This window comes from Athene cunicularia, assembly GCF_003259725.1.
Source record: "Athene cunicularia isolate RWA chromosome 14 unlocalized genomic scaffold, athCun1 chr14_part1, whole genome shotgun sequence".
NCBI classification, from domain to species: Eukaryota; Metazoa; Chordata; class Aves; order Strigiformes; family Strigidae; genus Athene; species Athene cunicularia.
Window position 1 is genome coordinate 13,985,916 of NW_020799118.1, and position 25,883 is coordinate 14,011,798.

The window sequence follows — 25,883 nt, forward strand, 5'->3', positions numbered from 1 at the left end:
GAAAAAAAAAAAAAAAAAAGTGTTGAAAATCTCACACAAAGCTCTTACACTCTCTCCCCATGAAGAAGCTGGGAACAACCTCAGCTCTTTAGGGCTGAATAGTCCAACACCAAAGAAAAATAACAGGCACATGAGGGGTTTCTGACTGTTTAATTTGCACTGATACCTGCAGACACAAAGGTGGGGGCAGTCTGAATGAAGACAAGACAACAGCAACTCATCATTTTGCTTCTGATATTTTTTACTTACTTCCATTATTTATTTACAATCAGCCAGAAAACCTGACTCCCACTCAGAGGCCTTGGCAGTGTGAAGAGATGGGGCACTTGAGAAATGTAACTGTTAACATGCAGAACAGCTGAATTGTTCACCCTTAACCCCACTAGGGTTGTGCAGGAAAACACTGACATGGTTTGTGTTGCAGTAACATGGCTGGGCCTTACCTGGGCTCGGTCTGTATAAAAGGCAAAGAACCTGCTCTGAAGAGCCTGAAATCTTCCCTTCAGAGAGAACACTGATTTTTTTTTAATTTTTTTTTTAGTGATTTGAAAGACAAAAGTACCTAAAAGTGAACCCTGGGCTACACAACAGTTGCCTGCTAGCACTGAGCACCTCCTCACCCCCCCAGGCATCGTCGTCCAGGTCAGATGCTGATCCTCCTCATCTTGCTTTGTCTTGAGGGAAGATTTTCAAGACAAGACCGACATCATCAGGAAAGTGATAAGCAGAGGAGGCAGGAGGTGGAGTGTCATGGCCACAGCACCCAGAGAGGCTGAGGACGGTGCTAGAGGAAAAAGAGAGGGCATGAGTGCAAAGAAATGAATGATTGAGCTGTTTCCCCATGGCGGAGAACACAGAATCCCAGAACCATCTCAGTTGGAAAAGCCCTTGAAGCTCCTCCAGTCCAACCATGAACCTCACACTGACCATTCTCAACTCCACCAGATCCCTCAGTGCTGGGTCAACCCGACTCTTCAACCCCTCCAGGGATCCCTGGGACTCCCCCCCTGCCCTGGGCAGCCCATTCCAACGCCCAACAGCCCCTTCTGCACAGAAATCCTTCCTCAGAGCCAGCCTGACCCTGCCCTGGGCAGCTTGAGGCCATTCCCTCTTGGCTTGGCGCTGGTTCCTTGGTTCAAGAGACTCATCCCCCCTCTCTGCACCCTCCTGGCAGGGAGTTGCAGAGGGCCAGGAGGTCTCCCCTCAGCCTCCTCTTCTCCAGACTAAACCCCCCCAGTTCCCTCAGCCGCTCCCCAGCAGACCTGTGCTCCAGACTCTGCCCCAGCTCCGTTTCCCTTCTCTGGCCATGCTCGAGTCATTCAATGGCCTTTTTGGAGGGAGGGGCCCAAAATTGAACCCAGGAATTGAGGGGCGGCCTCACCAGTGCCGAGTCCAGGGGTTAGATCCCTTCCCTGTCCCTGCTGGCCACGCCAGTGCTGATACAAGCCAGGATACCACTGGCCTTCTTGGCCACCTGGGCACGCTGCTGGCTCATTATCACTCAACACTCCCAGATCCTTCTCTGACTGGCAGCTCTCCAGCCACTCCTTCCCAAGCCTATAGTGCTGCTGGGGGTTGTTGTGGCCAAGGTGCAGAACCCAGCATTTGGCCTTATTGAAACTCCTAGAGTTTACATACAGAACATCTCTTTATGCCACATCCTGGCAAGATATTTTCATTTCTAACTATGGTAAATAGCACCACCAAGTCACAGCCCAGATCCGACACTCAGCAGAGGAGGAATATCTTCAAGTGCTTGCTCCATTGAGACATCCCACCAGTGAGGATGCTCTCAGTGGGATTACAGGATGGCTTCTTCCACTGGACCCAGAATGTGCTCAGCAAGGCTTAAGACTCCTCAGTAGAACTGCTTGAATAGATAGGTAGTCACAAGTGTCACTGGAAGGGGTCTGCAGTAGCCCAGGTCAACAGGCCCAAGAGCAGCCAGCAGGACCTTCCAGGGCCTTGGCACAAGCGCTGCTGAGAGCAGGACCAGAGCAGCTTGGCCATGATCACTTGAGCTAGGTGCGCTCACTTCTCTTTTACAGACAACTGAAAGCACTTTGCTTCCATAAGGCAGTTTTGATCCTTGCTGTAACCCAAAAATAAATATTTAAGCACAACAATCAGAGGTCCTAACATAATACATACACTGAAATTTTGGTGGGACGATGTTGATGTAGCCTTCTTGTGTTCCCCCAGTGAGCCCAACACCCAGTTTATTCAGCTCTGATTGTTTCTGTGTTTGGACCCACTCCCGGATGGGAGACTGGTGCTGCCATTTCTTCAGATCATGAAGATTTATTATCCCCATCAAGCCCTGAACCTCAGAAGGTGTCAGGCTCTAGGAGAAATCAAAGAGCAAGAATTACAGATGTAAATGCAGGAATGGAAATAATACCTCTGACCAAAGAACCAGTGAGGTTTCTGTTAGCAGATGTGTGAAGAACATGGAAGACAAGTTTCTGGTGAGTGGCTTCGGCTGGGACAGTCTTGCCTTAGGCTAGGGGAATGAACACGATGGTTCCACAAAGACTATCTCTGTTGTCCTCCGATGACAAGTCTCCTCCATGCAAATGGAGGCCCCAGTCCCTGCCCAAAATCACTGTGCTTTCTTCCAAAATTGATATTACTGCTAATGCTCTCATTAGATCTGTCACATAGCTGTGGACTGTAGTCTAGTGGACGCCTGTACCCTGCTCCCACCTCTACTGCTGCGAGAGCCTGCTCTAAAGAAATTCCCCAGTAAGACTGGCTCAGCAGCCACATGTGACTCCAAATTACATTTTTTAAAAAGTTTCAGGCCGCTTCTCTACTTTCTACTGGTCTAGCACCATTCTGAATTTGATGGAGTGACTCCCAATTCACAGCAGTGGATGACGTGACCAAAACCAACTATTTAGCATATATGAATGCAAGGAGTCAAACAATTTCAAGATTCAGCTCACCAGCAAAGAGTCTCTTCTTAAATTCTGCAAAGTATTAACTGTCATGTTCACGTTGTCCTTGCTTAGAGCTTTGAGATCCTCACCAGGAGCTCCCCCTGGGACCAAAAAGACAAAGTGTATTAAAGCATAGAGGAGAGCCCTCAGGTGAGCAGAGCTGGGTATCTCTACACACTAGAGCTATAATGACATCTTCAAAATTTATTAGGCTGTGGCTGTAACAGAGTGAGTTCCAACTGCAAAATATACGGATGTGACTTCATTTGGCTGAGAGGTGTTATTGTGCTGGCAATTAAACCAGTCCCTGACAATGCCAGACACTAGACAGAGGGCTAAGAAGAGCTTGCACAGGCTGTGAATAAATTATTGGCTTAACAGGGGGAAAAAAAAAAAAATTCTATGTTTTGTGACATGGAGAAGGGCTATGAGATAAGCATTAAGCATTAGCAGCTTGATTTCTTGTCGATCTAGCAGATCTATCTATCCCAGAAGTCGTGAGTTTGTTTTTGCTGACAATTGATTTGGGTAACTTTAAGTCAGGTACAGAATCTTTCAAGAATATTTTATGCCATCTACAAATTGGAAAGACCGCAACTTTAAACAACTTGGCTTTGAAAATTCCCAAATCTTAAGATGGTTTTTGATGCCTATTCAGCTTCTGTCTAAGACCTCTCTCTTTCCCCATAACATACTGTTCTTTTACATACCCAGATATGGTTCAATAAGCTCATAGTAAGCAGGTAAATAGCGCTGGTCTGAGAAAGCACGTTTTGCTTTAGCATATAAGATGTCCTTCGCATGCTGTGAACAGGCTGAAGGATTCAGAGATGCCAATCTGCAGAAAAAGGAAGATTTGGGAAGAGGAAAATTTTTATTATCTTCAACCTGAATAAATTTTGAATTATGGAGAGAAGCTAAGAGAAAATAATAATAGTTCAGGCTGCTGCTCAAAATGATAGGTCTAAGTTATGATGGCTGATAAGTTTATCTGTTTGCAAAGACAATTAATTTAATTTAGCAGTCTTTAGAAGGAATTTAAATTAACGAACTCTTTTGCCTCTAGATAAAAGCATACATGCAGACCATATCTGCTGTCAGCTGAGCTGCAATAAAGAGTTTGATTGCAAATCTGAGCCCTTCCCTGGCAGGCTGAAGAACAGCAGGCTTTTAAACCTGGACACAGAGCAGGTATTAAGCTGCTTCCCAGTCTTCCTTTCAGTGAGTGGAAAGAAAAGGAAAATGCATTGATGGGAAAGTGCTTTTGCAAGAAGCCAAGAGCATCACAATATTTGACTCACTTTAGGCTGCTGGGGTCTATCATGTTCAACTCAGTCACGTTTAGAAGGCACACGTATTTCGTACCGATCGCATTCAGGGCAGAGGCATTCAAGGCATTTCCCAAATCAATGTATTGTTTAATTATTGCAGAAGCCTAGAAACACATTCAATTTTTTCAAAAGTTAACTTGAACCAGAATTTATGTTTTCATCCTCAAAAGAAAAACAAATGCAATAATTACAAAAATAAAATCGAATCACTTCACATCTATTTGTTTAGATCTCAAGAATAAATCAATCTATTTCTGAACCCACTAAGCTAGTCCTAAACTAGCAGCTCCCAAACTGGGAAGCAAAAGTGGGCAGGAAAACAAACCCAAACCCTTACCTGCTCATCAGGGGGCTGATTTTTTAGCAAGTCAGCCAGCGTGTCAGCTGAAGTTATCCTCCATTTGGAAATATCCTCAGGGGTGATGACAGAAACAAGGGGGCCCAGTTTGGGGAGCAGACTTTCAGGATACCCATCAGGATACGTCTGTGGAAAAAATGTTGTTATTGCTATGAACACTCATCATCATGCCCGTGCTTAAGAATTTATGCTCTTTGCACAATTAATGTGGAAAAGCCCAAAAGGTCTACAAGGAATAAGAGAGCAAAGCCATTGAGATTGCTTGAGCACCTCTGTCCTTTTTCTGCTTGACAGCTCAGGCAAACAGGCCTGGGGGGAAGGAACAAAACCCAACGCAGTGTGAGGTGACTCAGCAGGGATCTGGGTGGGCAGTGTGCCTTGCAGGGGTGAAGTCTGACCAAATACTCTGCTTCTCTTGCAGCAGCACAGTCAGCAGATCAGAGGAAAGGATTATTCCTCTGAATTTGGCTGGCATTTGTGAGACCCCATCTGGGTATCAAGTCGAGTTTTGGGCTCTCCCTGGTACAGGAAAGACTTTGACAAAGACCAGCAAGTCTAGCAGAGGGCCATGCTGGTTGGGGGGGCAGAAGCACACAACATACAAAGTGGGGCCGTGGGGCTGAGGGAGCTCGGTTTTTTAGTCTGAAAAAGAGACTAGGTGAGAATTTTATTACTGTGTTCAATTGTCTAATGGGAGATTATAGGGAGGATGGAGCCACACTCTTCTCAGAGATGCACAGTGAAAGCATAAAGGCCAATAGGCAATGAAAATTCTGTTTAGATATTAAAAAACCCTATTTTCACAGTAAAGGTGGTCAAACAGGGGAAGACGGCCCCAGAGAGATCTTGGAGTCTCAGTCCTTGGAGATACTTAAATTCAACTGGACAAGTCCCTGAGCAACCTTATCAGTAGATAATTTGACATTCTTCAGCCTGGCATTACCTCATCCAGATTCTCCTTCAACACAGCTAATTGCTGAACACTGAAAGCGTAGGTCAGTATCCGAGAGAGATGATTCTCCAAAGAGACATTCTTCAGGCAAGCACGTAACTCCTCAGGATCGTAGTAAACAGGCATCAATTCATTGTTAAGAACCATCTCTGTTACCTGCTTGTCAGGCGGGCAACCTGTTGAAGCAATTATCAAATGTGCTCAGTGTTAAATCCTTTTGTTTCTGGAGAGGGACACACTTATCTTGAGTGACCTGCCACCAAGTGTTTCACAGTTCAACTCAGACACATTTAGGGAGACCCACAAGCACTGGGGGCAACCGAGAGCAGGGGGAACGCTGCCATTATGGATCAGATAAAGCTTCCATACCATCAGCACGCTTATGCCTAGTAGGCAGGAGTTCTTCAACAACAGTGGCCAGCTGTTCCCTCGACAGAGGTGAATCGTGTGCAAAGTTTTTCAGCCAATGAGTTAAAGCATCCTGCAAGAAAAATGTTTCATCAGGGGATACTGCAATCTTGGGCGTAACACTAGCATCACAAGTAGCCACACAGAGACAAGAAACTTCATCATTAAAGTACTACAGGCAACAGACCTGCTGCTGTAAGCCCAAAGATCTTTCCTTGGTGACCCAAAGGCAAATTTCTAAATGCTTAAGCTCTATCATATCCCATGTCCCATAAATGATTTTACCACCTCACAAAGCATTGTATAGAGGTACTACCACTTCCCACCTCTGGTACTCTTGCAGCAGTTGCAGGAAGAGGATGACAGTGATCTAGATTGGCAGTTCCAGGCTGTCAGTTTGATCAACCCTCACTTCTCACAGATCACCCATCCATCCCCTTTGGCACCACACTTTTAAATGAAGATGCTACTGAAAATGCATCGGCTGAACAATCCCCATCAAACTTTTCCAGGCACCCCAAACTCCCCACACCTCTGTGAATAACCCACCTTGGGGATCTTCTGAAAGATGCTGTGATCAAACAGAGGAATCAATCCACTGAGCTCATTCAAGGTAAAAGCTGACCATGTTACAGGAGGCCTGCATACAAAAATTAGCAGAGATCAGCTTTCAAGAAAGAACAACAGAAAAAACAGCTTAAAAGATGCTAGAGTTATGTCCTTGTAACATTTGAACTTAAGAAAACACAAGTGTTAAACCCTAAAGCTTTTCAATCACTTCCTGTTACACAAAACCTCATTTCACCAGAGCAGGAGGAATTTTTAGTAATATGAATAAGGGCAGCTGGATGGGAAAAAAGCATTTAACAAATACATTGTTTTCTTAAGCATGAAACTCAAAGAGTATCTATTGGTACTATCACCCAATTCAGTGCCAAGATCTCAGGGCATTTGACACAGGAAGGGAAAAATATTTTGCCTCCTTGGACAATGTCTCTCTTGGCTATAGTCAGAAATTTATCAAGCATGTGTCACTGGCAGGTGAAACCAGAATGTTTTCTGAAAGTCAGTGGCTGACAAACACCTAGAGTCCACCTGTGTTCATTAGGACAGTCTTAGAGAAGTTTGGTTCATGAAAAATAAACCAGAGGAAAGGCTTTTCTAACTAGAGCAGGTGAGAGACAGAAGTGACAATGTATTTTTCAGTGGAATTCCAGTCAAACCTTTCAGCTGAAAGACATTCAAATAAAACAAATCTAAAAGGCCCAATGTGAAATTCAGAAGCAACAAATTACTCAAGTTTTTGGTCAAGCTGGTTGGCTAGAGTTCACTCAGCTCTTAATAAAACAATGGTTTTGTTTAAGAGAACTGTTTTGCTGATTCTCAGAAGAAAAATTCATACCCAAATGTAGTGTTACCACTGCTGATGACACTCCTAATCGCCTCTTCTTGATCAGGCAGGAAAGAGTCGCACTGACTTAATCGCTTCAGCAAATTCCCACCAGAATTTCTGATGTATTCTCCACCCAGGTCACAGACCAGACGTCCCAGAATCTCTGCGTCTTCCTCATTCACTTCTGTGCCAGGAATTTTCTGAAATAATACAAGATAGAGGCGTTAGAGAGAACTGGATGCCACTGCAGAAGCACATTCTTGTTCCTGCTGACAGCTGACAAGCCCAAGTTCTCCCCAGTCTTGTGCAGAGCTGTCCCTGACCACGTACCAGACATGCTAAAGCTCCCAAGAGCAGCTGTTTCCGCTGAGATGATTCTCTTTGCAGAATGTCAAGATTTGCTTTCCCAAGATTAGCAAAGTACTGCCTACAGCTTCCTGTCGCTGCATAGTCTGAAGGACTAGAAAGACAAAAACTTCATGAATTCTAGTGAAAGGTATCAGTTGGTCAGGTTCAAGGCTGTTCACCATATACCGTGTCCAATATAACACCTTCCACATCCACAGACTAAACTGTGCACCTGTTGGTCCCAAAGATCCTACTCCACATTTTTTAAAAATTTGTTTTCACCTTAAGGAATCTATTGTGTGACTCAGCTTAAAATTGTTCAAGATTTGGATACAGAATCACAGTGGGTAGCTACCAGAACAAAGAAATCCACTCTACTGTCTGTTACCTTTGATGTTGGTAGAGAAAAGCACAATTACAGAGGCCAGAACGTACTAAAAACACATACTGATTTCATATCCAAACAGACATATTTAGAAAGAGCTTCATACTGTTTATATTAACATGATGGAAGGTTGAATCTGAAGGGACCTTAAAACCCCTTTGCAAGCTTTCTGCAATCCGATTATTTTTTTTTCCCCCCCTGTAAGGAGGCCTGAACAGGTTTGAAATATATATCAAACATGAACCTGTCATCACCAGCTAGCTTATAAAGTAATTTTTCCCACTAAGTACTATGGCAACAAGACGAAAACCATTTCACAGTTACCTTAAAAACAGCAACAGGTCTTTAGGATAGCTATCTAAATCCTCAGGAATCCCATGCAGCGTCACCATCTTCACTAAGCAACTCAGCTGAAAGGACACCACAGTTTACATTGAAGATAGAAACCAGCATGAAAATGTAAGAAAAAATAAGACAGATATAAAGATTTTACTCTGCTCCAAAGTGAAGGGGAAAAAAAAAAAAAAAAAAAAGACACATATCAGAGGTTTTGGTTCCTGACTTCTCCTCTCTTCAGGGAAATTTGGAACTGTGGGATGGAGACCCAGGAGCAGTTACATTTGTACTAGTCCCTTAAGCTGAGAGTGTTTTTGTTCTTGCTGAACAATCCTTGTTGCGATCTTAACAACATCATCAAACATGACATTTCGAAATACAGGAACTGACCTGGTCTTCTCCTAGCTTAACATTCTTCCTCGTCATGACTTTGGCCAGCTCCTGAAATCTGTCTTCTTCCATCTTAGCTGCACATGTGAAGCCTTGGAGGACTGACTGGGAAAGCCTGAACGTTTACAGAAGGCAAATCAGAAAGGCAAGGAGTTCAGGAGAAAATTCAGTGCTGATCTTCTACATATATAGTGACAAAACAACAAGCATAAACCTCCCTCATTCTCAAAACTTAATTCTCTCCAAACTCCATTCCCTCAAAACTGCTAGTTGACCTACATGGGAGAAGAAGCAGCCACCATCAGTGAAATCAATATAAACTGGAGACTCGCAGTGGAAGGAGAAGCACAGGGACAAACTCTCCACCCCAAGTAGTATCGCTGTATCCTGAATTACAAGATCAGCCTCCCTCCTGTGTTTCCAGCACACATTACATGTTGAAAGCAAAAGGGAGTTGTGCAAATCCTCATCACTGAATACAGTTAGCACAGTCTGGGAGAGGTCAGGGAAAAGTCCTTAAAACTTGAATTGCTTTCTATATGGAAAAGCTTCTGTTGTGAAACCAGCAGGACAATGATGTTGACTCCATTGTTTTTTCCATATATATATATAACGGATTTCATAATTTTTCATCTCAGATATGAGAACTGACAGAAGATATCTATCAGCTCCGCAAATTTAATTCCTGGAGTAGCAAGACTGACATATTCTTTGATTAGAAGTGCCTTCCACAGGGGCAGGAAGAAGCAAGGTTCCAGGTGCAGTCTGAACCAGCAGCATCATTTTAGAAATCAAGTGTGGCTTACAGGTATATTTTGCAGCTGACACCCTGGTAAATCTTGGTGCTACATTCCTGTGCTTTGGTTTGCAAGGTACTCCCCATCTGCTGCTATGGATTGAATATGGTGGGTCTGCTGTACATACCAAAGGGAACATGGAAACTGCAATTAAAGGAAACATGGAAAACGGAAGAAGAAAAACGCTACCTGCTGAAGTCAGGTTCTGCCTTTATCACATCACTGAAAAACATGGCAGCCTGTGAAGCAAAGCAAGAGTGTCAGTGCCTTACCAGGCTCCTTTGCAACATTCACCTGTATTTTCATACAGATTTTCAGAGCGGACTCATAGCTCTGTAGAGCCCAAGGCTGATGCTGAGGGGCAAGAAGGACACAAGCCACTACCATGTTACCTGTTCTCTGGTCCACGTTTTACTGTTGAGATCCTGAATATTGGGCTTCTCTTCCCCAAAAACAAGCAATGATTTTGGAATGTAACTGGCCAGAGCATCAGGGATATATTTCACCAGGTCACCAGGGTGGCCTACACTGGAGGAAATCTTTTAAAAAAACAAACAAAAATGTATCATTCAAACACTGTGGCTAAAATAAACAATTGCTAGAGAAGAAATGATGAGCTGAAAAGAAGCCAGGCAAATTCCCCTGCTGATCATCTGGGCATTTCTCAGAGACCTAACACTATGAAATATTTCCTGTTTCACATATTCATGAGAATAGGAGAGCTGTGTAGAGCTAATACCTGGGGTCTGGGTGAATGGGAATGATTCTTATCAGTTTCCCACCTCCTGGCTTTATGCCCTAAAAATGTTTAACCAGCCAAAAAGGAGGGACAGGTCTTTCTTTCCTCTCTGCCAACCCAAACAATGTCTCAGCTTGCAGAACAATGTTGTGGCAGTAGATGTTATTTCCCCAGTGCTTCACATAGAGCCCTGGCTGCCCCATGGCCCCAGGACATGCTGCAGGCAGGGCCTCTGGTGCCAAACACAGGTCAGAGTCTTTCCTACCAAAGGGAGGATGAATAACAGAGTCTTTCCTACCAAAGAGAGGATGAATAACTCCAACACTACACATGCACCTTGAAGGTTAAAATCAGGGTGAGAAAAAAGGCAAAGAGGTGTCCAAACCAGACACAATCACATGGGGGGACAAAATGGTGTATTGCTGAGGATCAGTCTACTCTAAAAGGGACTTTCTAAGCTACCTTTACTTCTCAGACATTCTTACTCCAAAACATGACAATATCCTTTCTCTGGGAGCATCTTTTCAAATCAGTGGGAAGTAGTTTCTAGGAGTACCCTGTAAAACAACTGTCTCTTCTGCCCTCATCCCCAGGAGGCTTAGCAGGACACTCTGGCTGGCAGCCAGGGACACCTACACAAGCACAGTGACAGGGACATGAGATGCCTGTCCTGCTAAACACTCTGTTTAGCAATGACAAACACCCCCATGGGAATGCTGTCTGGGTGTGGGAGGGTGTGCCTGGCCCCAGGTAACCAGTGTTCTTAGCTGTGAGTCACCAGAGCTTTGCTAATTTATGATGCCTGAAGAGAAAAACAACTTTACCTTTTCCACAAATGTCATTTTCAGAGCAGAGGGCAGGGTCACCATTCGCTGGACAAACTCAGGCAACTTAATGGCTTCCAAGATCACTTCTGAAGACAGACTTCGAAGTGTGCTGCTGTTGAGACCAGCCACCAAGCTCCCTAGCTTTGCCAGGCTCTGTCCATCTGGGATCTGAAAGGTAACATGCGCAGGCTTGCGTATGTGAAGAGTCAAACATCACTTGCTGGCAGGCAGCTATATCATTTGTGGACTTTATCCTCCATACCTGATAGCCAGAGCTGAGCAGTTTGTTGATAATAGCACTGGACTGCTCAGGGCTCCATCCACGAACTTCCCCCAGGGCAGGAATTGATGCTTCAAGGTCTTTATCACTGATGCTGTTAATGTCAGATATGGACAGACCAACTGCAGCCTGGCCCAATGCACGCAGGATTGCAGGAGGGAAACGCTCAAACTTTCTCACCAACGAGGATGCAACCTGAAAAAGTCCCACATGGGCAGAAAGTCAAAGGAGCAGTGAGGTGAGCCTATCGGATCCTACAGCCTTTGGAGGTCTTAAATCACTGGACTTTCTGCCTCAAACTTGTGTGATGCAGCCTGTTGATGGGCTGACTCCACCCACTGGGAATTTACAGATGATGAAACACCAGCCAGACGCCACAATAAAAAAAAAAATCAAGAGGACCTGCAGAAGTTTACAGAAGAGGAGACATGAGAGTTGAACCCTCAACCCTCACAAATTTTGTCTAGGTGAGTGAAGAACTGAGTCACAGGGCTGGACGGGATTACCTGCAGTTCCTCTGTTGTCAGGGAGGAGGGAGCTCTCTTTCTAGTTATTCCTCTGTGTGTCGAGTTCAACGGGCAGTTCTTGCTGATCCTCTGGGCCAAGCTCAAAGCGTCATCTCTGCTCAGGTTGCTCACTGCTGAGGGCCTCAGGTAGCAAACAAATCTGTCTGGGAGACTGCAGGTGGGTGACAAGGAGGAGAGGTTGCTGCTATGACAGACGGTGGCTCTGTCAAATCTTTCCTCTTTTTCCAAAGGATGCTCTTTTCTAGTGCACATTTCCCCCAATTCATTTTAGCTCTGATGCTCGTGTTTACAGAGAGCAGTGCTGTGCCTTGCAAAACCACAAAAGCACATAAGATGTGCTGTTGGTCATTAGCTGGTGGCTGGCACTGCATGACAGTCATTACCCCAGACTTGGAACTCAGGGTCTGGCTCTTCCCATGATCAAGTGCAGCGCAATTATATGAGAAACAGAAAAATGCTTTAAAGGTTTCATAGAAGCAGCCATCAGAATCACCACTCAACAAACTGTCACTAAGTTTTGCTGGCGGTTCCACGTTAACCTGTAAGCCGAGTAGGAAGTCAGGTCAGGTCCCGTACCTCGATAAGGAGAAACCAGGCCCAGAGGTCAGTAGCCAGGTATAGTACACAGCTGTCTCCCGGAGCAAGGTGAGGTTGCTGATCATTTCCATATTGACTGGATCTCTGGCAAATTTTTGAAGCTGAGGGTGTTGACGTGAGAAAAAAAATAAATAAATTAGATGGATACTTTAATCCCAACAGTCACTTGAGACAGTTTGAACAAACCTCACTTCACAAAATAAGTGTTTTTTCACCTAGCTTTAAAGTTGTGAGGAAATTTATTTTTTAATTAATAGATTAGGACTTTGTTTTATTTATCTTTGCATTCTGAAGGCATGGAAGCCTCTCTGTGACTGCTGTAAGGCACAAAGGTGAGAGAGCTGCTAAAGAACATGGCCCTGCCCCTACAGAACCACTCACACATGCAGGCCTAGAACAGTCATTCACTAAACCAGGCCCAGACATTGGTCCAGTCTTGAGATAAAGTTTGGGTTTGCTCTCTTACTGACTCCAGTTTGCCTTCTGCAGAACTACCTATGTGAAACCAACTTCTGTGCAAGTGCCTGTTATCACAAGAAATCATGATGTGAGAAAAAATAAGAACTGAAGTGACTGTTCACCAAAAATAAACAAAAGAAATGTTCCTGCTAGCAGCATCTCCACGAACTTTGGTCAGGGCAGGAAGACAACTTCCCAGGCACAGAGTCTTTTGCACACTGAAGGTTCTTCATCACCATGATGAGCCTGAACTTACCGTTGGTTCATCAGCAAAAAGCTGCAGGTCTCCAACAGTAGCATGCTCCAAAAATGATCCAAGATAGTTTTGAAACCAAGCAGTCGAATTCAGACCCGGAACAGCTGCACTGTAGCATTTCTGCTTTGATCCTGCAAAACAGGCAGAAGCCACAAAACTACAGACTTGCATTCTATCAGGAAATCAGCTGGAGATTGGAGACTTCCGAATGAGGAACAGGTTTCAGTCTACAAGAGAACTCAGTCAGCAGAGAGCTCCCTAAGTGCCTCTGATCACACATGATGCTCAAATCCATGTGGTCGTGCATTCAGATTACAAATGCACATGGACAGGGCAGAGGCCTCCTTTCACAGCCCTCCAAATATTTCATCACCAGTCTCTTTCCTCCTCCCTTCAAATCTGCCAAAAACTTTTTGCAGGACATTACATTTCTGCACATGAGCTACTGCCTGGAGACAGGGGAGTGTCTTACCTGGGTCTCCTTTCTGAGCTGAATTCTTTAGAGCTCTCAGAACCAAACTCTGCGCTGTTCTTTCTCAACAAAAAAATGCCATTTGCACAGGATGTAAATCAGCATAGGACTGACTCTGCTGATTTATAAAAATCCTGGATTGATGAAGCCTTCAGGCAGGGAAATTATTTCTGATATAATACCACTTATCACTGTCACACTCTCAGCATATTTCCACTGAAGAGATAATATAAATTTAGGAAAAAAAAAAAAAATCTGTGAAGCCTCAGCCCTGTAATAGATCACAGCTAATGTTGTAGCATACATCAGCAGCTTAAAGCATTCTGTTGTTTCTTAAAGAAAATCAAGTAATTTACCATCCTGGATGAGGTAATATTTGATCCCAGCATAAAGATTCCTCTGTTCTCCCACTGGAAGGTCAGAATATATGCCATTCAGGGCAGAAACTCTAAAGGTGGATAAGAAAGGCAGATATCTCAAACACAGATGAAGTCAAACCTGGTAGGGTTGGATTCTCATAGAAACAGCTCTTTTTTTTTTTTATATATTATCAATCACATCCCTTTTCAAAGCTACCAATGTGGTTTCCCTTCACAGCAGCCCCCATGATCATCCCAGGGCTGCACTGCCCACCCTGTGATACCGCTTTGGGAACGCAGCGCAACCAGGGTCATCCCCCATACGCTGACTGACACAAGAGATCAGTTCCAGGGGCTGCAGGGGTGTTACAAAGCCTTGGGGAGAGCTGCTCAAAAACTGAGCTGGGGCCTCCAGCGCTTGTGGGGTTTAGCCCCTTGCTTTGGGAGGCTGGAGTCCCTTTCCTATCGCAGCAATGCAGGGCTGAAACAATGGTTGTGTTCAGCACTTACATCATCAAAAATGTCTCGCACAACACGTTTTTGGCATGGAGGCAAGCAAAGACCTTGGGCTCGACCAGGAATGGCTGAAGCCCCTCATGGACCCACTGAGACAGAACGGGTGGGCTGCCAATGTCAGGTACTTGCAGCATCCTCTCCCACAGGCCATTGATGAAGATCATGTTCCACTCGAGAGAAAGAGGCACATGAGAAAACTGAAGGCAAGAGGCGAGAAGAAACACATGAATTCAAGTGAATATGGACTTCTAAGCAAATATTAACATAAATCCATTTGAATCTGAACATTATGAACAGAATCACCCCTAGCAATAATCCCCTCTGGACAGCAACTCTTCCACCATAGCAATATTTATGCAATTCAAGAGCAGTCAGACTAAGTCACGTTGGAACCCCAGGTCTGTGTTGCCACTGCAATTAGCAACACACATGAGCTCATGGTTGTTATTCCTGTTTCCCAGTTATTTCTAACAGCACAGAACTCTGCTATGTTGGTGGAGATCTGATTGAAATTGTGCCCTTTTTAAAATAAGGTAATGTTAAGGTAAAAAACAAGGTAATGTTTATTAAAGCCTTCCACTGGCAGTAACATTACAGATGAACAAACAGCTGGATATGTGATACCCACCCGCTGGCTGAACATAGTCAGAGCAGCTACAAGCTTCTTGGCATTATATTTGGAAAAGAACAGAACAGAGTATTCTGGATCCACAGCACTGGCAGGTTTAGGGGTAAGGCAAGAATATAAGGATATGAGGAAATCATCCTGAAGGTCCTGGAGCCAAGTACTCTGAAAAAAAGGAAATCCATATAGAGACAATTAAAGATGTGTCATATTTAGAGATGCTGCAGTATGCAATCTCTTTCAGGTCGGACTCACTAGCTCACCTACACATAAGCATTCAGCATGGGAAGGTGATGAAACCTGTTGACAGAAGAGTCAGAAGAAAGCCCAACTTACACTGACTTAAAGCAAGTTTAATATTACCCAGTTCCAAATGCTGGAATGCTGGATCTTTTTGTTACCTGATCTGTGCTCCTCACAAGCAAATGGTGGCTTTAAAAAACTGTATTCAAAATGGTTTTCCACCAAAAAAAAAAAAAAAAGCGCCATTTAATCAAAGTAGAAACTTCCATAGGGAACTTCCTCATTTCAGAAACATTTTTCAGTGATAAAAATCCAAACAAAAACCCCACATACAAATATTTGAAGAAATTACATCTTTTTGTTAGAAACATTTATGGGAAAATACAAATTGTTGTCAATTCAATTGCAACTACTGGCAGCACAACAACTTAGAGATAATGACAAAAGCAAGAAAGGAAGTAAACCTGAAATACTCCAGATGACATTTTCCACACTGCAACTACTTTTTATTGTGTTTTTACCACTTCTTATCATGGTTTATCCCGATGGACCAGGGTCACTGTCATGCAGAGATTTGTTTCAGTGCTATGATGCCAGTTTTTAAGTACTGATTTGTTTTGGAAATCTCCTTTATCCCACCTTCTCACTTAAGAGGTTTGGAAAAGGCAGGATCCCCCATGTGCACAAACAGCCCCAGAACAGCCTCTACAGTGGCACAGCCACTCCTGAGCCTCACGACACAGAGCACGTGTTCCCTGGGAAGATGAGATTGCCACAGCTCGGTGCTCTGGATGGTCCCCGTGTCCCTGTGTGTTTGGCCCCATCCTTTCTCTCAGTCTTGTGAGGGAAATCTCACCAACCCAGCCCCTAAGCCTGCACCAGGCTCTGGCCACTTGCTTCACAGCTGATGGTAGGGCTGCTTTTAAGATGGAAACAGCACTATCGTCAAGGAAAACAAAACACTAGCTCATAGAAAGAAGGGGACTGCTGTTACCTTTGCGCAGGCGTATTGACTAAAAGTGAGGCTGCAGGGGGAAGCTTGGCCACGGGCTATCTTGAGAAGCATCTCCTGGCTGACACTGGTTGGAAAAAAGCAAAAGACATCACCTCCAGTGCCGCCAGCTGCCCCAGCCCTGCCACAGCTGGGGGCAGAACTGGCTGGGAGCTCACACTCTGTCAGCAGCAAGTCTCCAAATGCAGGAATGAAGCCCAGCTGCCCAAGCACGAGTCCAGGCAGCCAGAGAGAGGTTTAAACGCCCCTGACCACACTTTTTGTTCATGGAAGTTCTGTTCACCTGCATCAGGGAGAGATGTTAGCTACTCTGGTGTAAAGGATCCAGCCCACCCACTAAGGAGCAGGAGCAACGCCAGGCAGCCATAACAACAAGGCACAGCCCACATAACAAATACAGAAGGACAAACAAACAACACAGATAATAAGAATTATTTGCTATCATCATTTGGGAGCAGGGAGACTTGTAAATTGTTGACCTTTTGGTAGAAATCAAGTTCAATGAAGGCTTGAACCGGACCTGTTTGAGTCTCAGGCCCCCACCAATAGCCATCCAAGCTCAGCACCAATGCCAAGGTTCTTGGAGAGGAAAATACCCATGGCGTCAGGCTGGCTGACACACCAGGGACTTGCCCTGCCTTTCTTTGTCCTTCACACAGAGCCCCAGGAAGGTATTTTCCCTTCACTGTTTCAATAAGCACAACTAGAGCCCTCCCTGCCCACAGGCAACCCTGGGACTTTGTGGGGAGAAAGATGTTACACCTCCTCTCAGAGGCTTCCTGCTACTTGAAGTGACATCCCCAACAATCCAGTATCACTCCCAGGGAAAACGCTGCCAAGATAGTTTGCTGATGGTTCACATACCTTTTCACTGAAGCACACATGGCAGATTCTGCTTCCCCAAAAAAAGAAAAAGGGACAAAGATAAAGGAACTGTGATAGGAATATGTATACAGAAGCATGTCTGAATCTTCTTTAAGGAAATTACTTGGCAAGACACTCACCGTTGACAGGGGAGCTGGAGCACTGCACCAGGAGAAAGAAAGAAAAGAGATGATCTTATCGTACAGGTACATGGTAGCACAACATTACTTGTGATCATTCCGTACAGATAAGCACATTAGCTGCAACCGTTTGTACTTGGATCTGGCCTGAAAACACACAAGTGCCCAGATCCAGATCTCTCATCTTGCCACACTAGGGAGCTGTCACCTGCAAAATTCACATTAGTACTGGCTCTGTACTTCAAACAGCTGGAAGGAAGGTCCAGGGTTGTGTGAGTCCTCCCATCGCTCAGGCATGAGGCCAGTGGGATAGACTGTCCTGAACTGAGTGGGGCTGGTGGGTGTTACCACCACTGAACTGTCTAGTGATGTTCTTGCACTGAAGCCCTATAAAGACCTGAAAAAGCCACCCGCACTCCCCTTGCTGCTTGGGAGACAAAGGGGAAGGGCACTTTCCACCCACCTCCGTGCTCAGTGCACTGGATCTGGCTTGCAACAATGGATTCCCACCAGTGCCCTGCTATCAGGAAGGGGCCCACACTAACCACCAACCCACACACGCTTTGCAAGTAAAGACACGGATGACATATTTTAAACACGGGAGTTTGCCTTACCAGGTATGTCCCAGCAGAAGTTGCAGCAGCTCCCTGCCAGCCTAGAAGACAACATAGTGTGATTTTAGGAACAAATCCAGGACAAAGCTCATTCCCACAGTCCAGCCCCTGTCTGGCTTAACAGACCCTGAACACCACCCATCTCACTACATTATTTTTTCCTCATTCTTGACACAGTATTTCACAGAATCATGTCTGTTACACCTTTCTGTTGGTTTCTCTTCGACTCTGGGACAGCTGCCTGGGTGAACAGACATGAGGTACTCCTCTATCCACTCAGGTCAGTCTGGCAGGGGACAGAAATGTGGTCTCTAGATGATATAATGGATAGCAGGCACCTCTATCCCCAAAGAGCAAAAGGCAGGGACAGTGGCAGAAACAACTCTAGGGATAGCTTTTCTCTTCAAGACTTCCTTGCCCACTATCCCTCATGTACCATATCCAGCCCATGGTCAAGAATCAGCCTGGGAGACTGAGCTCCCCATGCTTATACCTCCATGTTGGTTTTAGGTTTGCAGCTTCTACTTGTTTCTTACAGTGTCCCTATCAACATGTCCATTGTAGCCAAGCCTGTGTTGTATTTAATTAATTTTTCCTGCAAAGTCCTCAACTGGATTAAAATCCTGCTTGAGAGTTTGACAGGCATTCACTGGAAGAAGCCAACCTGTCACTGCTGACTCCTGGCAGGTTTGTATAAGTCCTCCACTTGTTCCTTGTTTCCCAACTTTTGCATTGTTCCTGATAGCAAATTAAATCTCCCCTGCCAATGCCATGAAGCTAGAAAGGTGGTGAAGTGCAAGCTTAGGAACAGTAACAACACACAGAGACTCAAATCTCCCTGGTATTAGTATTATTTACTTCAGATTAGGAGCCTGCCAAGCTCAGCATCTTCTGTGTACGGAAAAAAAGGGGAAAGTAGAGACTTCCCACTAGTTTCTGACAGGACAGAACAAGTCAATGCAAGAAACACTACATGAAATGAGAGGCAGGGAGAGGGAGAAGGCAACAGTTAGAGGGTTCTGAGGTTAGGCTGCCAGGCTGTCACAATTTACCAGCACTGAATCACTGCACAATTGTTTGTTTCTCTAATGGCACACTTGGGACTCGTGGTCAGCACTATCACCATCCCCATCTCCTGGAGCAGCTGTGCCCAATCTCAGCCCAGGTGAGGCAGCAGAGCCCTGCAGAGCTGTCTGCCACAGCCTCCCCTGCCCATGCGTGCCCACCATGCCACATGACATGCCCAGTTTGCACCATTCTCCTCCCAACCTTTAGCTACATCCTCCAACCCATCTCGGTGCACAGCAGACCACAGCAAGCCCAGCTGCCCTGCAGCCCTGAGCACCCCCCTTCTGTGCAAGCCTTATTCACCTGCTCAAGGAGTAACCCAGCACTGAGGTTCAGAAGTTCTCTCTCAGCAGGGAGGACGACACCAACTTTAGTGACTTTGGACCAGGCACTGTAGCTGACAGGAGGCTGAAGTGGCTACAGAGATCATGTCTCATCTCCTGGACCCATGGACCAGATAGCCTAGGGCTGGCTGAGCAGTGCCCAGCATGCATGTGGAGGTGTGGTAGAGCTCAGGTTCAGCACAATTGCTCCATGGCTCTAACGCGTCAGTGACTCCCAGCCTTCATACCCCTCCTGGGGGAAGCATGGTCAGGATCGGTGCGATCTACAAATATTTGGTCAGAAGTGACTCATGAGGGCAAATGTGGAGGAGCTGAGCCCCAAAACCAAAACCCAGAAGCAACCTCCTGTGATTCCTCCACACCATATGGCTATGGGACTGTGCTAAACCAGCCCAGGACAGCGTCAGTCAAACCCACGGTGATACTTGGGCACAGAAAACAACAGGATGGGAGACCCTTATCACTGAACTGTGACAGGGAAGGAGAGGAGGAAGGTAGCGGCTTTCCTGGCTTGGATGTGTTCACCACCCTAATGACCTGAATTAGGAAGGGGATTATAAAATAGCTTGCAGAGATGGACAAGAGAAGTCCCTAATTAGTATAACAGCTTTTTTGATTACTAACTACTATACGGTTTTGGTCATTTAATTAATGAGAATTGTCACTAAGTAACAGGCAAAGAAAACACACTCATAGCTGGGCAAATGCAGCCTTAACACACATTAACTTTACTCCTAGAGAATGTCCTGAATGAGTTACCAAAATAGTAACCAGGAGTTCAGTGCCAGAGGCTGGCCCTGAGGCCATGCTCCCCTGCTTGCAGACAAAGCTGGGCTGTTTCCACCGTGAGAATTGCTTCCTGCTCACCTCAGGAATGGACCTTGGAAACAGAGCCAAGCCCTTTGGCCCCACTCTTGGAAAGCTCTTACATATACATTTAACTTTAAGCATGAAGATCGACTCATTGACTCAAAGAGCAGTGTTCAGAAACACCCCTGTGCAAGAAAGAAGAAGAGGAAGGGTGGTTTCTCTGTCTACGAGATCAAAGAGGACCCCAACTTACTACCACACAAATCCTTGTTGTATGGCCACAAATCCTTCACCTCACAACATCACAACAAAGGCTATGGACTGTGCTCGTGTCATGAACCACTTCATATATGTGTGCATCACTCTGGGAACAGTTATCTTTCTAAACACTGCTTTCCCTCCCACGCCTTGATAGTGCACAGGCATGCTAGGCTGTGGGGAAGCCTTCCACAGGGGAAGAGAATGTCTCCTTCACCTATGTATGCTGTGCTGTTCCCAGTTCAACTGCTCTCCACAGTCCCTCCTCCTCCATGAGGGCACTTCTGTGCCACGAGGTTGCTGAGCACTGCCTGGTCTCCCACTGCCTCTTTACAACAAGGCCATTCACACTGACATAGTGGCAATGCTATGCTTAGATGTCCTCTCCTTCCCCTTCAGAAACCTGTGTATGGACTCTCAGAAACTTGTGTTTTCTTTCTTCTCTCTAATCCATCCCCAAAAGGGCAGTGCACGCAAGTTCTTGGATGCAAATTCTCTACAAGCTCAGCACATTTCTCATACTCTGCCTTCCCTCTGTCTCTAGTTTTCTATGGTAGATGGATGGGGACAAGCATGGCCCAAAGAAATGGAACTATTTCCCATAGCTGAATGCTGAGCCAGCGGCCAGCATGAGAACATACCAACAAAATGACTGACCTGCCAGACTTAAAAGCATTTGCATTAAGAGTCATTAACTTTTACAAGCAGCCTGTGTACTTCTGCTGGACAGAGACATCCCTCCCTGTACAGGATGTTAACAGAGAATTGGGAAAACATTACATTTTCATCAGGGTGTCTCTAATACACTGGTCAGTTTTGAACAGGATCAACAGCTTAATTAGAAAAATAAAGAGAAAAAAAAAAAGAGTTATCTGTGTATTTGTTTTCCTTCCTAGTACTGATAACTAAGCTAACTGCAGAGAAAATGATGGTCCCTTTATGTAGCTGTCCCCAGTTGGTGGCTCATTAGCTTGTTCACAAGTTCACGTTTTATTGTTATCAGTGTGTCCATACCTAGACTTGTGCAAAGCCTCTGACACTGTCCCACATGACATCCTTGTCTCTAAATTGAAGAGATGTGACTTTGATGGATGAACCACTCAGTGGACTAGGAATTGGCTGGATGGTCACACTCAAAGAGCTGCGGTCTGTGGCTCGATGTCCCAGTGGAGAGCAGTGACAAGTGGTGTCCCCAGGGCTCAGGACTGGGACTGATGCTTTTTAACATCATTGTTGGTGACATGGACAGTGGGATCGAGGCACCCTCAGCAAGTTCACCAACACCACCAAGCTGTGTGTTGTGGGGACACGCTGTAGGGAAGGGATGTGCCATCCAGAGGGACCTGGACAGGCTGGAGAGGTGGGACCACACGAACCTCATGGAGATCAACAAGGCCAAGGACAAGGTCCTGCACATGGGTTGGGGCAATCCCAAGCACAAACACAGGCCGGGCGAGGAGTGGATGGAGAGAAGGACTTGGGGGTGTTGGTCATTCAACACAACCCAACAAAGTGCATTTGCAGCCCAAAAAGGCAACCGTGTGCTGGGCTGCACCCAGAGCAGTGCGGGCAGCAGGTCGAGGGAGGGGATCCTCCCCCTCTGCTCTGCTCTCATGAGACCCCCCTGAGGTGCTGGGTCCAGCTCTGGAGGCACCAACATCAGAAGGACATGGGCCTGCTTGAGTGGGTCCAGAGGAGGCCACGAAGATGCTCAGGGGGCTGGAACACCCCCCTGTGAGGACAGGCTGAGAGAGTTGGGGGTTCAGCTGGAGAAGAGAAGGCTCCGGGGAGACCTTAGAGCGGCCTCCCAGGGCTGAAAGGGGCTGCAGGAAAGGGGGGAGGGACTCGTCATCAGGGGTGTCGGGATAGGATGAGAGGTAACAGTCTTAAACAGAGAGGGCAGATTTAGATCAGATCTAAGGAAGAAATTCTTCCCTGTGAGGGTGGTGAGGCCCTGGCACAGGTTGCCCAGAGAAGCTGTGGTTGCCCCCTCCCTGGAAGGATTCAAGGCCCAGCTGGACGGGGCTTTGGGCAGCCTGGGCTAGTGGAAGGTGTCCCTGCCCATGATGGAGGGAGTGGGACTGGATGAGCTTTAAGGTCCCTTCTAACCCAAACTGTTCTATGATTCACTGAAAACATGATCTCAAGTCTGATGAGGAAGGAAAAATAAAGCACTGACACTTTGAAAGAAACAAAGATCCTGCTCTGGAATCCCTTACTACCAAAAAAACAGAGGGAAGGAAAATAGATGATTACAGATGTAATCACATTCAGCTAAGATTATTTCTTAAGTGCTTTCCCAGAGACACCTGGATAGTCCAACAGAAGGAGCAGTGAGCAGACAGCTCTACAATGACAAGAGAATGAATTTCAATTTCATCTTTCTACCCTGTTTATTATAAAAACTAATACATTTTGGTTCACAGATACAAAAATAAACAAGCATAAGTAAAGGCTGAGCATTTAGAGCAACTACCACAGTAATGTTGAATGGTGTTTCAGCACAACTTTCTCTTTTGAGGATTATCTCAACTACAGCTGTTGGTATGAAAAATCCTCTCGGGACACGATGGTAATACTCACCAAGCAAAAGGAGGAAGCCCAGCCCTGGGAGTAAAGGTGGCATTTCTGCAAAGGTCTTCAGAGCACCCACACATGCAGGGAATCACCTTATTTCAGCCAAGAAAAAAGTAAACACGAATAATACTTAATTGCAAAGCCAAACTCAGAGTAGACAAGTTAAAAGGTGACTGTCTGGCAAGTGAATGTATACGTGCTACACGCTTCACAAAACCTATCTGAAACCAGACCCAACGCACACAGAAAACTACTGAGGGTCTGCCGTGTCTCAGAGTTGTTGCCTGAAGAGAATTCAGGGTTAGTTAAGCTAGATTCAGTGCTGTCAGTGCCTCAAAGTCAGGCTCCCCTGTGGCAGAAGAGGGTAGGAGGTTGCACAACCCTGCTCGAGGAGGGGGCTAGCTGTGGCACTTACCTCTGAGCCGCTAGTCGCTGGGCACTCTGTGTGCAGGATCGTAGAGGGCTGCTTTTCACTGAGCAAACCAGGGCGTGTCCCTGGTTTCTCAAAACTGCATCTGAAATTACAGGATGGATTTGGAGCACTGGACACACCTATAAGTTCTTGAGAATACAAAAGTTTAGCAGTACAAATAAACGTGTGTTATTTGTTAATGCTTGTCATTCCTAGGATACAGTAGGAAACACTGTACCTGAAGCAAGGCTGCCTGGAGTGAGCAGGATGAGAGCAGTGAATAGGTGCCTTCCCTCCCTGCCCTGCACGGGATGTGTTTGGCATTTACAGGAGGCAATAAAGCTGTGCTCCCAGGAGAGAGCTGCTCTAGGACCACTTTCCTCCAAGTACTAAAGAAATGTTTGTCATCATGAAATGTTGTTTCAGTGGAGCTTAAAGTGTTTAGCCCTTTTATTGAAATTTCTGCTTACCCTAGTCGTCTCCAGCTGGAAAACCCAAAGAGAAATACATGGCAGATCCTCCGCTGGCCTGCCAGGCCACTTTCAGATCACAGGCACGTCAAACTGGGAACTCTGCTCCAGGCTCATCATGGTAATCAACTGAAACACAGAGCTCTCCACTCAAATAGAGGAATCAGGGTAGCTGAAATCAAAAAATGCAGCCCTGAGGCAGGCTAAGGCTAGGACTGGTGCAGGCAAATCCTGTAGCAAGGGCATGTATCTTATTTCCTTGATGAACTTGTCCTTGCTGAGGTGCTCAGGGCACACTGGCCTCATGCCAAGGTGCCCAGCATACGCACCCAAGTACCATGTGGGCTCTTGTATCAGCACCCACTGTAGCAGCTCTATAGCACTCACAGCATTACAGCAATGAGACCACTGAGCAGGAAAAGTCATTATCCAATAGCTCCAGAATTGTAATCTCAGAGATCTGTCTCCTCATCACCAGAAGTGCCTTTCAACAAACCTTCATTTATCTCCCCACTGCAAAAATCCTAAGACATAACTTTATGGGCTTTCCAATTCCTGCAGGCAGTTCTATTTTAAAAACCAAACAACATCCTTAATAGAGAGACCATATGTAGTTTTAAGGGGTGTTTACAGAATCACAGAATCATCTAGGCTGGAAAAGACCTTGAAGATCATCTAGTCCAACCATTAACCTTACATTGACCGTTCTCAATGTTTATGCAGTAACTGCATGCTGCAGGAGCTGAGGAACGGCTTTGCTCTGCTCCCTCAGCTGAATCACATGTGGTGGTGTTTCCCATGATCTCCCCAGACCTGTGCATCAGCCATCAGGACAGTCTTCTGATTTTGACTGAATTTGGGTTCTCCTCAAGCTGTCAGCCTGTGAGTACTTCATCAAGAAAAACTTGGCAAGCATAATCTGCAAGAATAAAAATGAGCCCTGCTGCAAATTCTAGCAAGGGATGGATATTCCACCCATTTCAGACTTTTCTTCACTGACCCTTGGATCTGATCCCCCAAGTCACTAAAGTTCCCACAGTAACTCTCTCAATTTCTCTGGACACAGCAGAGTAATTTTGCATCCTCAGATTTGAAAAATCTTTGGTCACTTTACTGATGCTTTTCAAGACAAGTTTTGTCCCAGGCTTAGGCTTGTCCCATCATGCCCACCTCATGTGTTTGTGGTGACACTGAGAAAAGCCAGTGTTGACTCACACCACCACCATGTACCCAAACCCCAGCTCCCTCCACACTCCCAGTCTTCTTAGCAAGCTTAACATATTTATCAGCTATTTTGGAACTGGTGCAACACTGATTCATAGATGTAGTCTGTCTGACTCAGAATCCATCACATGCTCAACGTGAAAGTGACTCTCATCAACACCCATCCTAAGCTACCCAAATCTATAGAAACTTTAAATGCATCATTTGGAAGTAGTCAGATTCACTAGACTCCTAGTTCAAAGCAAGGAGCCTCTTCTCCAGGAGGTGTCCTTGAGATGGAGGTGGAACCTTCCATCAGGTTTCAAATACCAAAGCTTTCAGTGTTTTTTACCTTTTGGAAATCTGACATTGCAAGGAGGCTGACCGTGACAGAGGGTCACATAGGTGTGTGCTGCTGGGGAGCCCTGGACGTGCTGCTAGATGAACTGTGGGTCCATGTCAGAGTCAACAAAGCAGCAAAGACTGTGGGGCACAGCAGGGCTCTGCTGTCTGCAGCCAGAGCTAGAGCTCTTCTCCGGGGCATCAGGAGGTCAAACAGAACAGGAAGGAT

At 45.7% G+C, this 25,883-nt stretch overlaps 1 protein-coding gene across 2 annotated transcripts; it reads right to left on the reverse strand.

Moving 5' to 3' along the window:
• Nucleotides 1-539: 539 nt before the first annotated feature.
• On the reverse strand, nt 540-25,883 carry LOC113485501 (mesothelin-like). 2 transcript variants are annotated; one of them, XM_026858667.1, is made up of 30 exons: nt 24,813-25,883; nt 23,643-23,742; nt 23,234-23,319; nt 18,171-18,211; nt 17,557-17,578; nt 17,417-17,444; nt 16,535-16,619; nt 15,301-15,462; nt 14,667-14,869; nt 14,154-14,245; nt 13,326-13,456; nt 12,590-12,711; nt 11,993-12,164; nt 11,469-11,681; nt 11,204-11,374; nt 10,033-10,179; nt 9,830-9,879; nt 8,844-8,958; nt 8,442-8,527; nt 7,715-7,844; nt 7,394-7,584; nt 6,541-6,631; nt 5,953-6,064; nt 5,575-5,759; nt 4,611-4,757; nt 4,244-4,377; nt 3,653-3,780; nt 2,949-3,043; nt 2,152-2,344; nt 540-784 (listed from the first exon to the last, which is right to left on the reverse strand). In XM_026858667.1, the coding sequence occupies exons 3-30, from the start codon at nt 23,274-23,276 to the stop codon at nt 690-692; spliced, it is 3,384 nt and encodes a 1,127-aa protein (XP_026714468.1). In that variant the 5' UTR covers nt 23,277-23,319; nt 23,643-23,742; nt 24,813-25,883; the 3' UTR covers nt 540-689. The 2 variants fall into 2 exon arrangements, with proteins under 2 accessions (XP_026714468.1, XP_026714469.1); XM_026858668.1 differs by lacking the exon at nt 24,813-25,883 and adding an exon at nt 24,110-24,221.